The 15,484-nt window shown below is 42.5% G+C and overlaps 2 protein-coding genes across 4 annotated transcripts in view; one reads left to right on the top strand and one right to left on the bottom strand.

The window, feature by feature from the left end:
- Nucleotides 1-5,192, top strand: part of LOC124033760 (transcription initiation factor TFIID subunit 4-like) — an 18,115-nt gene extending 12,923 nt beyond the window's left edge. For both annotated transcript variants that reach the window (XM_046346009.1, XM_046346000.1), the window contains exon 15: nt 1,824-5,192. In XM_046346009.1, the coding sequence (XP_046201965.1) occupies nt 1,824-1,985 (162 nt within the window). In that variant the 3' untranslated portion in view covers nt 1,986-5,192. The remainder of the gene's footprint in view (nt 1-1,823) is intronic.
- Nucleotides 5,144-15,484, bottom strand: LOC124033766 (BTB/POZ domain-containing protein kctd15-like). 2 transcript variants are annotated; one of them, XM_046346018.1, is made up of 5 exons: nt 14,876-15,484; nt 13,144-13,319; nt 11,737-11,881; nt 8,015-8,317; nt 5,144-6,364 (listed from the first exon to the last, which is right to left on the bottom strand). In XM_046346018.1, exons 1-5 carry the CDS (start codon nt 14,900-14,902, stop codon nt 6,200-6,202), a joined length of 816 nt encoding a protein of 271 aa, XP_046201974.1. In that variant the 5' UTR covers nt 14,903-15,484; the 3' UTR covers nt 5,144-6,199. The 2 variants fall into 2 exon arrangements, with proteins under 2 accessions (XP_046201974.1, XP_046201984.1); XM_046346028.1 differs by having other exon boundaries at nt 15,216-15,484.

Here is a 15,484-nt window from a genome sequence, read left to right as displayed (position 1 = left end):
AGTCCGTTAGTTGATAGTTAGCAAGTCAACAAGGTAGTCCCTTATGGGCTGTTTATTTTTCTACTGTAGCTAATGAGTTCGAAATGCAGAAAGGTTGCCTGACTCCTTTATTAGCCGTTCCTCATACATACCCAAACGGCCTGAAGGGCTCGTGCCAGGCTGATGTGTCTATATCTCAACCCTGATCACGCCTGCAGATGGGAGCTAAGGGGCCTGCTGGGGCTGCATGGGGCTCCAACCTCAGGGCAGAGTAGTTACAAAGAAGGCAGCTCAGCGATGAGAAGACAAGATGAAAAATTATTTGTCATGTTTTTCAAAAAACCCTGATGAAAGCGAAGAGCCAAACCGCATTGGTTTTATCAATAGTTTATCAACTTCCACTGCCCTCCAAGACTTGCTGAATTTCCTATTCACTTCAATGTGCTCCAACTTCCCGTGTGAAAGGGAATCAGTCACAGTTATATCACAAGAGGATCTTTGACCGATTTTAGTCAGAAGAGCAGGGATCTCGTGCTATCCATCATGCTTGATTGGAGTGGGTGATTGTAGCGTCTCGTTGGAGACTCCACTGGGTGTGTAACGTTGGGGGCGTTCATTGTGCCAGTATGGAGTACACACCCTTGGGCATAGGGTGTGTGCAGGAGGTAACCACGCCTGCAGGCTGTTAAGCTGTATAATGCTCTGATTGTGTTCCTGTATGGACCTGGAGCCTCATTCCTATCCTCTAGTGTCAGCTCTCCCCTCAGGCTCTCAGCACAGAGAAGTAGAATATACACTCAATTTATATAATCGGAACCACCATTGGCTCACAAAACAACCATTACATACAGTGCCTTCAGAGAGTATTCATAGCCCTTGACTTATTCCACATTTTGTTATGTTACAGCCTGAATTGTAAGTGGATTAAATAGATTTTACACACAATAAAAATGTTTTTAGAAATTTCTGCAAATGCATTGAAAATGTAATTACAAAAAATATCTAATTTACATGAGTATTCCCTGAGTCAATACTTTGTAGAAGCACCTTTGGCACCGATTACAGCTGAGTGTCTTTTGGATAAGTCTCTAAGAGCTTTGCACACCTGGATTATACAGTATTTGCCCATTATTATTTTATGAAAAAGGGTTGCAATTTCATTGAATTAGGGATAGTTTAACTAAAATATGCCACAAAACCTAGAATTGCCTTGTGTATCCCACAAAAAAAGATTCACTGTTATAAGCTAACGTTTTTGATGAATTGAAGGAAAATTCCCCAAATTTCCAGCCTTAACTTCCCATGTAAAATTTCCTGGGAAGTTTCCGACCCTTTGCAAACCTAATTCCAAATAGTCCTAAGCCTTTATTTCAGCATACACCACCACAGGGTTATTGGGTGAGGCACTGAGTTCACTAAGACATGTACAATTTCCTCACCCATTCAAACAAGCTTTAGGACATTTCAGGAGTATGCAAAACAATGCATCAATTCAAGCCACCCTATTTGATACTGGCTGTTTTGAAGTGTTGTTTTTAGGTGGTGTAGAATCTTGAGAAAGCTTTTTCGGCGATTTGGAGCCGTTGGCTAAGGGTGTGACCGTTTCCCTCAGGCTGTATCCACACCTTGTATGAAACTGTGGTGATGCATACACAAGCCTGGGCTGAATTTACATTTCTCTAGTTAGTAAAACTGCATTGCTTGTTCCGTGCCTGCATTACTATTGCTTGAGCCTACTTGTTTTGATACACATTGCCAACACAGATATTTTAAGTCAATTAAAACAACCCTAAATCACTTACTAGTAGATGTAACTTTTTTAATGTCGTCCCTTTTGTCCTCAGGTTGCTTCGGGTTCAGGGGATGGCTCTTCCACAGCTGCCTCCTCCCGCCAACAGCTCCGTCAGCGGATCACGCGAGTCAACCTCAGGGACTTTATCTTCTGCCTGGAGCAGGAGAGGGCCACATCCAGGTCCTTATTGCTTTATAAAGCTCTCCTGAAGTAGTGAAGTCCCCCAGGGTTCAGTACTCAGTTAATTACACATTCTTACTGTTCTACACAGCTCTCCTGAAGTAGTGGGGGTACCACAAGGTTCAGTACTCAGCCCATTACAAAACCTTACGGTTCTTCACAGCTCTCCTGAAGTATGACGTCCTACAGGGTTTAGTACTCAGCCGGCCCGTTACAAATCCATAAGGGTTCTCTAGTCGACCCAATAAAAATCTTTACTGTTCTACACAACTCTCCTGAAGTAGGGCGTCCACAATGATTCTGTACTCGACCTGATGCAAATCCTTACTACTCGATAAGGCTCTGCTAACGTAGGGGTAACACATTTGTGATAAGTAAAGTTTTTCCTTTGCCCCCATCTCTACACATGTCTTCATTCCCATTCTGCATTATCAAATAGCCCCCCCATCTCTACACACCCTCATTCCCATACCACACTATCATATATCACCCCTTGCATCTGAAGCTAAGCAACCCCACACCACCCTAACGTTGCTCCCAGATCATACTGCCCCTTAGGACAGGTACACTGGCTACTCTTTCACTTGGCCACATCCTTGTTTTTACATCACGTCTAGTCTCATTCACTAGCTGTGTGCTTTACAACGCTGAGAGCCTAGAAGCTGGCAGGTGGGCACACAACAGCATTTTTTTTTAAACCATGACTCCTATGTACCTCGCTCTCAAACAACCTACAGTAGTAATATTTATTTCGGGGTCCTTGCTATTTAAGCCTAATGATTTGCCACTAAGGATGTTACATCACATCATATTTAGACTTGGACCAACAGGATTGTTTGGTCACCGTGGTCAGGATCTGTGCTCTCCAGGAGCCTTATTTATCAACTGCGTACATTTCTTACTAAGTTTTGGCATACCTGGAGATTGTAGGATTTCTGGCATACTTGGAGATTGATAAATCCTACAAATTGTCCCATGCAACACATACGCATGTTTTCAGTGATAAATCAGAACGAAATAACATTATATATTTTTAACAAAATGCCCTCATTATAGCTGTATGATTTGGAAATGTTGGAACTGGGCCATGTCCTTTTCTAAAAGAAAGCTGATTAGCAAATTTGATTAAATGTTTGTAGAGGTGTGGGCAGAATGTTTTAATCTTTTGAAAATAAAAATGCATTCTGCCTATTGCGAGTACCAAACACTGGTCGTGCATTCTGCAAGATTGATTGTCTATTGAACAATTTAAAAGTAAATGTTGCCTACAGCCCACATGAATTGTTGTTCAATATGTTGTTTATCAATACATTGTGTTTCTGAGATTAAATAGGCTATGACATCACACTCCTATCGCACAGCAATACTGTAGACTACCCATACTGTCATAGGTTACCAGCCTATTTGCTTTTGAGCATGGTTGGCTATTGAATGAGCAATGAATAAATGGTAGCCATTATTATCATTCCTGTGCATCAAACACCTCAATTTCCCCCAAAATAACAATCTTTGCTTGCAATACAGTTGATCGACCATTAGAAGTTGTACCTACGCATGGTCTGAGATTTATGTGGAGATGCACTTCAAATTCAAGATGTATAAATACCAACCTTTGCGGGAAAACTGGCCCACACAAGGTGTAGTAATTTTTCTGTGCGCACACACCTTTGATAAATGAGGCACCAGGTCAAAGCCTACAAACTCTGATCTGTGTTATGTATGTTTTCCCCAACATATTGAAGAGGAAGGAACCATTTCAAAATGAAAGATAATGTTTGCATATTATGTTCTGGGCAAGTACTGAGTTTGGGGGGAAAAAACAACTCATATTGTAACATGTTTTAAAGGTAGACTCAGCTATATGACATAGATGCAGAAAGTGAACCGCAGTGGGTCAATTTCCTCAACAACTAAGACCGTTGATGTGTGAGGCTCAACTCCACTGTTTTGGTCCCTCGGCTACCTTGCTTTGAACAGCGTGAAGCGAACCCGTGCACATGCGCAGATACTGTATGACTGCATCTTGCTCATCTCAATATCTGCTGCTCGTGGCAAGATCATTTCTCTGAGTCTACCTTTTTAATTTACCAAACAATAAGATGAATGTTGTAGAGAATCCTATTGTTTTGATAGTGGTCAGATAAATGTACCAGGAAGTACTGTGATGCCTGCTATTAAAACACAACGTGTATACATACTAGTTCCAGACCTGGATCCAATACTTTCAAATATGAAATATGATCTCCATTTAGATTGCCTGGTACAACAGAACCCATGGAATAGTACCATTTATAAATGCAAACCCCAAGCTAAATCAAGCCCACCTTAATTACTTGCAAGTATTTGACCCAGGTTTGGCTGGTATAATGGTACTTTAGGGTTCCTATTACTATTGGCAGAAGAGTGAAACATCTTAAGATTTTTTTTTTTTTTTTTGTGTGTGTTATAAAAAATTGTGAGCCAATTCTAATATTCTATTCAATGGTTCATAACATAAACTAATCTCTCCTATTGTAGATGTGAATCTAGATTAATTACCAGGATCCATTTAAAGATATAAGTATCATTATTCAGATTCAACCTCATCACAGAACACAGGGAGCTGGCTCTCTTATACACTCACTCAGGCTAATCAACAATTTTAATGAAGATGACAATTAACAATGCGGTCATAATATTGAGCACCATTCCTATATAGTTTTCTCAAGACCTGAAATTCCATCCGGAACTTTTTAATCAACTAAAAAGTCTATCACTTGCAGAAGTTTCAGCACCGTTTAACAATCTCTATTAAGTGATTGACTTTTAATGCTGATGATCAACATCAAAATGTCAATCTGTCGCGGCGATCTGTCAAGTATTTTTTTATAATGCTAATGGGATACTACTGCTTCCTTATTTTTTGGGGGGTCAAAAGCCCTTTTTCAGTTTGACTTTGAAATGACTGTCCATTAAAGGTTTTTAATGCTTTAAATGTATTTTTTACTGTAACATGCATTTGTTTATATAGTGCATAGTTCTAATTGATAAATGAAATAAAGCTGTGGTGTATGTATATTCAAGTTTAGAGTCTGGGTCTTAAGAACCCAGCTACTGTATTATGTGTTGAAGGACACATTTTTGTGACTATTTATATTTCCTACTGTCTGTGCATTCAAACCTGACGCATTTCAGGTGATGCAATTTTAGTATTGTTTGTACCTTTGCAAAAAAAACAATAATAAAGAAAGTGATTGAAAAGCACAAATATCCTAATTTCTTTGATGTGTGTGCCAGGTTGAGTTTGGCTTATTGTGGTTTTATTGATCCCGGCAACACAGAACCAAAATGTCCCAGCTATTTGTCTGTCCACTAGAGATTACGGTCTTATACAAAACGAACAGCAGTCAGAGACCGTTGTCTTTTGTCAATACAACTTTACAACTGGAAAATGTTGACTTACCGTAAGCAAACACATCCTAAATATTAATTGAAATTGCAGTTATAAAAAAAATCTTAATTATGTGCACTTCATCGCTATATTGTCACATACAAAATCTAAATTTTTCACTAATATATTTATCATGAAAGCGATATATATTTTAAAAAAGACCCCATATTGTCCATTTAACATTTAATTGTACAAATACCTACACATACAGTATATAACCTATTCAGATTGAACAGTGTAGGAAGTTGTCAAGAAATGCAGCAAACACACAGAGCCATGTTCTTCCTGTGGCAGAGCAGGACATGGCCATTTTTGGCTGTGTTTACACAGGCGGCTCAATTCTGATCTTTTGACATCTATTGGTCTTTTGACCAATCAGATCGAATCTTTTTCAATAATTGGGCAAATATCAGAATTGGGCTGCCAGTATAAACGCAGACAATGTCTCTGAACTGGAGGTCATCTGGCATACCAGTAGACCCATCCTTAGGCTTGAACAGGAGTCCCCAGTGAAACCTAAGCTGGACCTGAGCACCATATTACTGGCGCTATTTCCTTGTTCCTGCTAGTTGTCAATAGTCCAGAGGTGACTGACCGTTTCCCCTGGAAACGACAGCAGAAAGAGTTCCATAGACTATTTGAGTCTCAATAGAATCACAACCTTCTCACATCTCGCTTGCCCAATAAACATTGCCATTGGCACATGATATTCCCAAGCATAAAGAGTCCTCCTTCAGTGTTTTGTGTAGATAGGACCTGGAGATGAGCACTGGGGTTGTTGAACATCTTATCTCAGGGGTCCCTCTGTTCCTCCTGACCTAGTCCAGAGGCTCCTGTTTGATCCGGATAGTGGTGGTGGTGCCGATGGACTGACCCCTGTGGAGCTCGCGACACAAGACGTACTCGCTGAACTGGGAGGAGTCAACTCCGCCACCACACGACGCCCTCATGCTGAAGCCCTTCTGGAACAACCTCTCCAGAACCTACAGGGAGCACAGGACAGACAGACAGAGAGAGGCAGACAAACAGGAGCTTTAGACATTTTACATTAGTTAATCCAAACTATTTGTATAGCACTTTCAATACAGGTAACAAGAGGGTTCACTTCATAAAATAAAAGTACAAACCAAGAAACAAATACAGGAGGAAGGACAATTATACAATCATACATTACAAGTATCTTTATAAAAGTGTGTCTTGAACAGGGATTTAAAAACAGGCACTGAATCTATAAGCCTGATCTCCCCTGGAAATTCAGGGGCCCTAATTGCAAATGCCTGGTCTCCTTTCATTTTCAACCTAGACTTTGGAATGGTCAACAGTGCCCTGCCAGAGGTTCTCTGGCTGCACAGTTATAGTGAGGATTATGCTATTGTTTGTTATACCCTCTTCCTTATACGTATGACGGATTTGACCTAGAACTACACAGCACCTGAACTTAGTTGAGCCGACAGCACTCAAAGATAAGCTTTGAGTTTAGAACTGGTTCTGCAAAGTGACTGGAGTGAGTCTATCTGCCATGTTACTGAGATTAGTTTGAGTCTTCAGCATTACTGGATGACCTGATCTGCTCTGCAGTGTAACATAACAGAGTTGACCTGGAAGGAACCACATCATAACAGAGTTGACCTGGAAGGAACCACATCATAACAGAGTTGACCTGAAAGACACCACATCATAACAGAGTTGACCTGGAAGGAACCACATCATAACAGAGTTGACCTGGAAGGAACCACATCATAACAGAGTTGACCTGGAAGACACCACATAACAGAGTTGACCTGGAAGGAACCACATCATAACAGAGTTGACCTGAAAGACACCACATAACAGAGTTGACCTGGAAGGAACCACAACATAACAGAGTTGACCTGGAAGGAACCACATCATAACAGAGTTGACCTGAAAGACACCACATAACAGAGTTGACCTGGAAGGAACCACATAACAGAGTTGACCTGGAAGGAACCACATAACAGAGTTGACCTGGAAGGAACCACATCATAACAGAGTTGACCTGAAAGACACCACATAACAGAGTTGACCTGGAAGGAACCACATCATAACAGAGTTGACCTGAAAGACACCACATAACAGAGTTGACTTGGAAGGAACCACATCATAACAGAGTTGACCTGGAAGGAACCACATCATAACAGAGTTGACCTGGAAGGAACCACATCATAACAGAGTTGACCTGAAAGACACCACATAACAGAGTTGACCTGGAAGGAACACATCATAACAGAGTTGACCTGGAAGGAACCACATCATAACAGAGTTGACCTGAAAGACACCACATAACAGAATTGACCTGGAAGGAACCACATCATAACAGAGTTGACCTGAAAGACACCACATAACAGAGTTCACCTGGAAGGAACCACATAACAGAGTTGACCTGGAAGGAACCACATCATAACAGAGTTGACCTGAAAGACACCACATAACAGAGTTCACCTGGAAGGAACCACATAACAGAGTTGACCTGGAAGGAACCACATCATAACAGAGTTGACCTGGAAGGAACCACATCATAACAGAGTTGACCTGAAAGACACCACATATCAGAGTTTACCTGGAAGGAACCACATAACAGCACTGACCTATGGAACTACATTTACCGTCCATACCTGAACTGAGTTGAGCCTGCAGTAGCCGTTGAGCGGAAAACGGATAACATGTGTGGGGTCCTGGTTCCAGCCGGCATTCACCGAGTTACACATGACGTCTCCGGTCTCGGGGAAGATCTCCTCAATGAGCACCTTCTCCCCGCTGAGGGCAATTCTCTCACCCAGGTCAGGGGTCACTCGGACCACCAGGCACTCGCAGGGCCGGCTCTTCTGGCCCTCCCGCTCTGTCAGCCAGCGCTCCAGCTCGCGGACCATGGGTGTCAGCTGGTAGTAGCGAGCCTCCTCGTATAGCTGGGGGAAGTCCTGCCATAGTAGAAACAAACACATACTGTTCAAGCAAGGATTCATACTGTACACACAACACACACGTGCACACAAACGCAAGAAAGCATAGATGCACCGACAAACACACACACTAATGTTCATAAACAAACTGGTATGGGCACAGCCTGGATGTCTGCTAGATGTGGTTATTTGTCAGCCAACTGCTTTGTCATAGTCCGGATAAATAAACGTGTTTAACTTGATAGCAACAAAGGATTTAACTAATAGACTGCCTGGAATCAAAGCTAATTTAACGATAATACACACACAGGGTTTGAATTTCAGGATACCCAGAGGTGTTGGGCACTATTGTAATATATAGTGCATTCAAAGTATTAAACATATCAGTAACAATTTACTTGAAGAGAACCTAAAGACGGCAAAACACAATTTCAACTCACACAGACGGCATCCCCAGCCGCGTCCTCAGAGCATGCGCAGACCTGCTGGCTGGTGTGTTTACGGACATATTCAATCCATCCTTATCCCAGTCTGCTGTTCCCACATACTTCAAGAAAGCCACCATTGTTCCTGTTCCCAAGAAAGCTAAATGACTACCGCCCCGTAGCACTCACTTCCATCATCATGAAGTGCTTTGAGAGACTAGTCAAGGACTATATCACCTCTACCCTACCTGACACCCTAGACCCACTCCAATTTGCCCAATCGGTCCACAGATGACGCAATCGCAATCACACTGCACACTGCCCTAACCCATCAGGACAAGAGGAATACCTATGTAAGAAGGCTGTTCATCGATTACAGCTCAGCATTTAACACCATAGTATCCTCCAAACTCGTCATTAAGCTCAAGACCCTGGGTCTCGACCCCGCCCTGTGCAACTGGACCCTGGACTTCCTGACGGGCCGCCCCCAGGTGGTGAGGGTAGGTAACAACATCCCCAACCCGCTGATCCTCAACACTGGGGCCCCACAAGGGTCGCGTTCTCAGCCCTCTCCTGTACTCCCTGTTCACCCACGACTGCGTGGCCATGCACGCCTCCAACTCAATCATCAAGTTGGCAGACGACACTACAGTGGTAGGCTTGATTACCAACAACGACAAGACGGCCTACAGGGAGGAGGTGAGGGCCATCGGAGTGTGGTGTCAGGAAAATAACCTCACACTCAATGTCAACAAAACAAAGGAGATGATCGTGGACTTCAGGAAACAGCAGAGGGAGCAGCCCCCTATCCACAACGACGGGACAGTGGTGGAGCGGGTGGAAAGTTTTAAGTTCCTCGGCGTACACATCACGGACAAACTGAAATGGTCCACCCACACAGACAGCATGGTGAAGGCGGCGCAGCAATGCCTCTTCAACCTCAGGAGGCTTTAGAAATTTGGCTTGTCACCAAAAACACTCACAAACTCCGCCCACAACCGTAAGGCTCTCCAGAGGGTAGTGAGGTCTGCACAACGCATCACCGGGGCAAACTACCTGCCCTAAAGGACACCTACACCACCCGATGTCACAGGAAGGCCAAAAAGATCATCAAGGACAACAACCACCCGAGCCACTGCATGTTCACCCCGCTATCATCCAGAAGGTGAGGTCAGTACAGGTGCATCAAAGCAGGGACTGAGTGACTGAAAAACAGCTTCTATCTCAAGGCCATCAAACTGTTAAACAGCCACCACTAACATTGAGTGGCTGCTGCCAACATACTGACTTAACTCTAGCCACTTTAATAATGTAAAAATGTATGTATTAAATGTATCACTAGCCACTTTAAACAATGCCACTTTATATAATGTTTACATACCATACATTACTCATCTCATATGTGTATACTGTACTCTATACCATCTACTGCATCTTACCTATGCCGTTCGGCCATCACTCATTCATATATTTTTATGTACATATTCTTATTCATTCCTTTACACTTGTGTGTATAAGGTCGTTTTTGTGAAATTGTTAGATAAGATTACTTGTTAGATATTACTGCATGGTCGGAACTAGAAGCACCAGCATTTCATTACACTCATTAACATCTGCTAATCATGTGTATGTGGCAAATTTGATTTGATTTAAAGTACACACATATTTCCTTCTGTTGAATGTATGTGATGGATTCATTTATACCAAATGTTTATCTCCACACAGAAAACATATCTGTACATCTCACCCCCCTTGTCTTTTCCCCTTGCATGCTCAATATTATGATACTATTGCAGCACACACGCACGGCAAGTGGTACCGATGCACCAAGTCTGGAACCAACAGGACCCTGAACAGCTTCTACCCCCCCCCCCCCCCAGCCATAAGACTGCTAAATAGTTAGTTAAATTGTTAACCAACAGCTACCCGGACTATCTGCATTGACCCTTTTTGCACTAATCTCTTTTGACTCATCACATTTGATTTGACACACACACACACACACACACACACACACACACACACACACACACACACACACACACACACACACACACACACACACACACACACACACACACACACACACACACACACACACACACACACACACACACACACACACACACACACACACAGCAGACACTTCTGTTCATAACTACTGCGTGAGAGATAAAAAGGGAGCTGCTTATTTTTCCCTCTACATTTGCTCCAAACTGCTTCTGACATCAGCCATACACAGAGCTGCTACCCCCTCAGGCTCCTCTCTGTATCAAAGCCTGCCTCCTTAGCTCCCCTCCGTTCGTAGGCTTGAAGCGAGGGATAGATGTGTTTTATAAAAGAAGGCTCTATCTGCAGGGCACTTTAGTCATCCTGGGCAAAGCACAGAATAACACAGCTACACTAACTACAGAGAGAGAGAGATGAGTGAGATGCCAGATACACAACCACACACACATATGTAAGCACTCTTGCGCGCGCACACGCACGCACGCACGCACGCACGCACACACACACACACACACACACATCAATTTAGCAAAATACACAGTGTCCCTGCTTCCAGCCATGCAGAATCGACCCCTGTAGGAGCCCAGGGCGAAATGGAGACCTGATTAAAGTGTCAGAAAGCTACAGAGTTTACACACACTGAGAGCTTATAGAGGTACACAGTGATAGAATGAAGATAAAGATGTGTTTCTGGGCACAGCAGGATAATTGTATGACTTTACAGTCATGTTTGCATTTGCCTGAGAGATACTATGATTGTGAGAGATACTATGATTGTAATTGTTTGTATATGTGGAAATGAGGTGCCTCTGGTTCAGAGACTGTGTTAGCCCGCTGAACAACAGCCTAGTCATTAGCTCAAAGAAATAACAAGTCTTCATGGCTATTGCTAGTTACCTTATTACGCGAGCATAGTTCAACCAAACCACCTTTGTTAGACATACAGTACATAATGTCATGTATTTGAGCTGGAAGAGAGCTGTCCTGTAGTGTGTACTGTACCTTGAAGTCCTCTGGGAGCAGTAGTTTGCAGGTCCTGAGGAAGCTGAGAATGTATCTGAATATGTCTCCATCCCTGTCGATGAAGTAGTGCTGCTTCAAACTGTCCAGTACAATCGGCTCTGTTCCATTAAACAGACGACTGATTCTGGAGAACAGAAAAAGTCAATGGTTGAGAGCTCTAAATTCATACTTTGAATCAAGTAGTACTTGAAGTATGTTTAGAGAACTGTAAAACTTGTTTCTAGTGTTTGATCATTACTTACATTGTAGGCAGGAAGTGGGCTACAACTGCATGTTGTTTATTCTAGTATAGAAAATACTAAGGGTTTACTACAACTTCTGAATATCATACTCATAATGGGTTATTTACATTTGTCCTCTCTCTCTCCCTCTCCCACACCAGAAATCGATGCCAACTGATTTCTATAAGCCCAGTTACTCATCTTTCTACTTCTCTCCTCTCTGCCTGAGGTGGTCCTCTACTCTTCCAGCAGGATTGTCACCTCACAGCTCCAGGCTGCTCAGCCTTCTCTCTCTCTGCCTTCTCCACTCTTTCTTTGTCCTCCAAAAAGCAATTAAAATCTAGCCTTTCTTTTCTCTCCAGCCATTTCTCTCTCTTTTTTTGCTAGAGCTCTCAAAAATGATCATGGATACCAAAGTTATTGTTTCAACATGATGTTGTGTGGATTTCTATAAGTATTCTAGTAATGTATCAGTCATAATGCAGTGTCAGTATGAAGCTGTCTATGAACTTGTTGTATCGTTCAATTATATGTTATTTCTCATGAAAAGATATGGTGCCATATGCATCCGTATTTGTATTTGTATTTATTATGGATCCCCATTAGCCAGCTACTCTTCCTGGGGTCCAGCAAAATGAAGGCAAAAAGGTGCCAGATGCATCCTGTAATTGCCTTACCTAGACTCTGGGTATTGAGTGAGAGCCTGGCGGTGCCAGATGCATCCTGTAATGGCCTTACCTAGACTCTGGGTATTGAGTGAGAGCCTGGCGGTGCCAGATGCATCCTGTAATGGCCTTACCTAGACTCTGGGTATTGAGTGAGAGCCTGGCGGTGCCAGATGCATCCTGTAATGGCCTTACCTAGACTCTGGGTATTGAGTGAGAGCCTGGCGGTGCCAGATGCATCCTGTAATGGCCTTACCTAGACTCTGGGTATTGAGTGAGAGCCTGGCGGTGTCAGATGCATCCTTTAATGGCCTTACCTCGACTCTGGGTATTTAGTGAGAGCCTGGCGGTGCCAGATGCATCCTGTAATGGCCTTACCTAGACTCTGGGTATTTAGTGAGAGCTTGGCGGTGCCAGATGCATCCTGTAATGGCCTTACCTAGACTCTGGGTATTTAGTGAGAGCCTGGCGGTGCCAGATGCATCCTGTAATGGCCTTACCTAGACTCTGGGTATTTAGTGAGAGTCCCCAGGCTGCTGGTGTACATGTGTCCTCCCACATCAATGTGGACTGGGGCATTGGCTTTAGTCAGCTGGGCCGGTGATGGGATGCCCTGGGCATTCATTGGAGAAACTGGAGAACGACTCATAGACATCCTGGACATACTCCTTCCCTCCTATAACAACACATGGAAACAGATAGTCTTTGTATTAGAAGTGTGTACTGTATCTGCCCTGAGAGTAGTAAAGTGAAAAATAGTGAGATGTCTAATTTTCATTAAAGGCCCAGTGCAGTCAAAAACGTGAATTGACTGTGTTTTATATATACATTTCCACCTTATGAGTTTGAAATAATACTGATCAATTGTGAAAATGATGCTAATGCCCTTTTAGTGTAAGAGCTGCTTGAAAATACTGCCTAAAATTCCAGCCTGTTTTAGTGGGATGGAGTTTTGTCCAGGCTGGTGACAACACCATGGAGTAAATTAGTTAATAGACCAATAAGAAAAACAGTTCCAAACCTCTCTGCCAATAACAGCTAGTTTTCAGTTTTCCCCTCCCCACTCACAGACAGTCCTAGTAAAATTCTTGCTTGAGAAATTGCTCTTTGCTAAGAAGCTATTTTTGTTTCTATCTTTACCATTTTAAGTTAAAACAATCGCAGTAAGGTACTTAATTGTTACCTAGAAATGCTTTGATATTGAGATAAAAACGGCTGCATTGGACCTTTAAAGTTAGGCTACTGATGAAGTAATGACATGAAGTAATAGCAAACGAGGTGCAAGACTGTACAGTAGTTTAGACTATAGTAGGGCTAGCAGCCAATCAAACTGTTTCAGAGATACAATAAGCATGAACGTTCCCCAATTAACATGAATACAATATTCATGGACTGCAGACAGTAGTTGAAGTTTCCCACATTGAGGGAACAGAGGACATTCATGACCCCAGGGCACTGGGCAAAGTGCAGCTTCTGGACAAATTGAAACAACCATCCCCCCACCAAGTCTCTCCATTGTACAGAGGTTCTTTGAACCATAAAGGTGAACAGGAGGTGAACTTCATTCAGTGTTTTGCCAGGGGCAAGATGCCTGGGGCTGCTGAACAGAACATACTGAGTCCTCGTTTCCAGGGTGTTATCTCCTCTGCTTAGCCAGAAACCAGTATTATAAGAAATCGATTTAAAAAGAAAAACATTTCATGTTATAAAACCAAAAGGAAACTACATACATTTCACCCATATTTTCCCCATATTCTGAGATGTAATATTCCTTACTGTATCCATATTATTTCACACATGAATTCAATCAAGAACACATGTATTGAATAGCAAGAGAAACGAATAGCCTATAATAACGTTTTAAAAGCAAGTTTGGGCTTGATATACTCTAGCCTATTCCCCCAAACGCTCTCTCTTCTGACAGCACGGAAATAAACTGGGAATAACACTTTTAGGATGTAATTGGGGATTCTATCAGTCACTGAAGTTTGCGTTCTCCTGCGTTTCGGTCAAATATAACAAATATGTCACAATCCACTGGTATCCAAATAGGGCTACCGCCGGTTCACTTTTCTTGGTGTGTGGAGTCCAAACGTTTAAAAACGTTGTGGTTTAATCGCGGAAAATATTCACCAACGCAATGATTTTATAGAGTAGCTGTGTCTTTAAGATTCGACTGTAGTGTCAGACAGACACAAATAAAACTACAAATGAAACATATTGCGTCCTTACCTGGGAGGACACGGATACGGAAGACATAGGAATCTCTTCTCCCTTCCGATTTTATCTCTGTCTTTGTCAGTTGTGTCGTCGTTTGCTTTATATCCGTCTTTGTCCGAGCCTTGCTTTTTCTGATATGATGAATCCGTCGAGTTTTACGAGAAGAAAGCCAGTCCTTCTCTAAATAAAAGGAGGGCTAGTAGAATTCTTGCCCTGGGCTATTCAAACGCCCGAAGGGCAAGGATTAGTTTACAATAGAGCAGCTTTTTATCTCTCGCCTCAACTCGTTTCAAGATGAAAATGAGATCCCCCGTTTCTTATTTCACAAGTCTATTTGATTTTAAGATTTTACCAAATATATCGTGGTTTATTTCCAACGGAGAGCGGTCTGGTCTGCTGCACGGGTAACGGTGTTCGGTTCAATCTGGCTCCGTATCAGATTAGTGTCATAATTCACTCAACGGATTTACCAGTGTTAATAACTGGCAGTGTGTATTAAAAAAACATAAATGTAACTTGTTGATTCAATGTCTACTAAATGAGGCTACGGTCAATATCAATTAAACTATAAAATGATAGGTTCCGCTCAGAACTGTCGCGCAGATCTTCTCTGTCCTGTAG

The sequence above is a fragment of the Oncorhynchus gorbuscha genome, linkage group LG01, assembly GCF_021184085.1.
Source record: "Oncorhynchus gorbuscha isolate QuinsamMale2020 ecotype Even-year linkage group LG01, OgorEven_v1.0, whole genome shotgun sequence".
In the NCBI taxonomy this organism is placed as follows: domain Eukaryota; kingdom Metazoa; phylum Chordata; class Actinopteri; order Salmoniformes; family Salmonidae; genus Oncorhynchus; species Oncorhynchus gorbuscha.
The sequence above is the reverse complement of the archived record's forward strand: the minus strand, read 5'-3'. Positions and strand labels throughout refer to the sequence as shown.

What these genes read in the sequence shown, in the direction of transcription:
- LOC124033766 (XM_046346018.1), bottom strand. Translation starts at nt 14,902, where the DNA reads ATGTCTTCCGTATCCGTGTCCTCCCAG. An exon ending in TGCTCCCAGAGGACTTCAAG is followed by an intron (nt 8,318 to 11,736) that starts GTACAGTACACA and finishes CTACTATGGCAG; the next exon opens with GACTTCCCCCAGCTATACGA. An exon ending in GCAGGCTCAACTCAGTTCAG is followed by an intron (nt 6,365 to 8,014) that starts GTATGGACGGTA and finishes TGCTCCCTGTAG; the next exon opens with GTTCTGGAGAGGTTGTTCCA.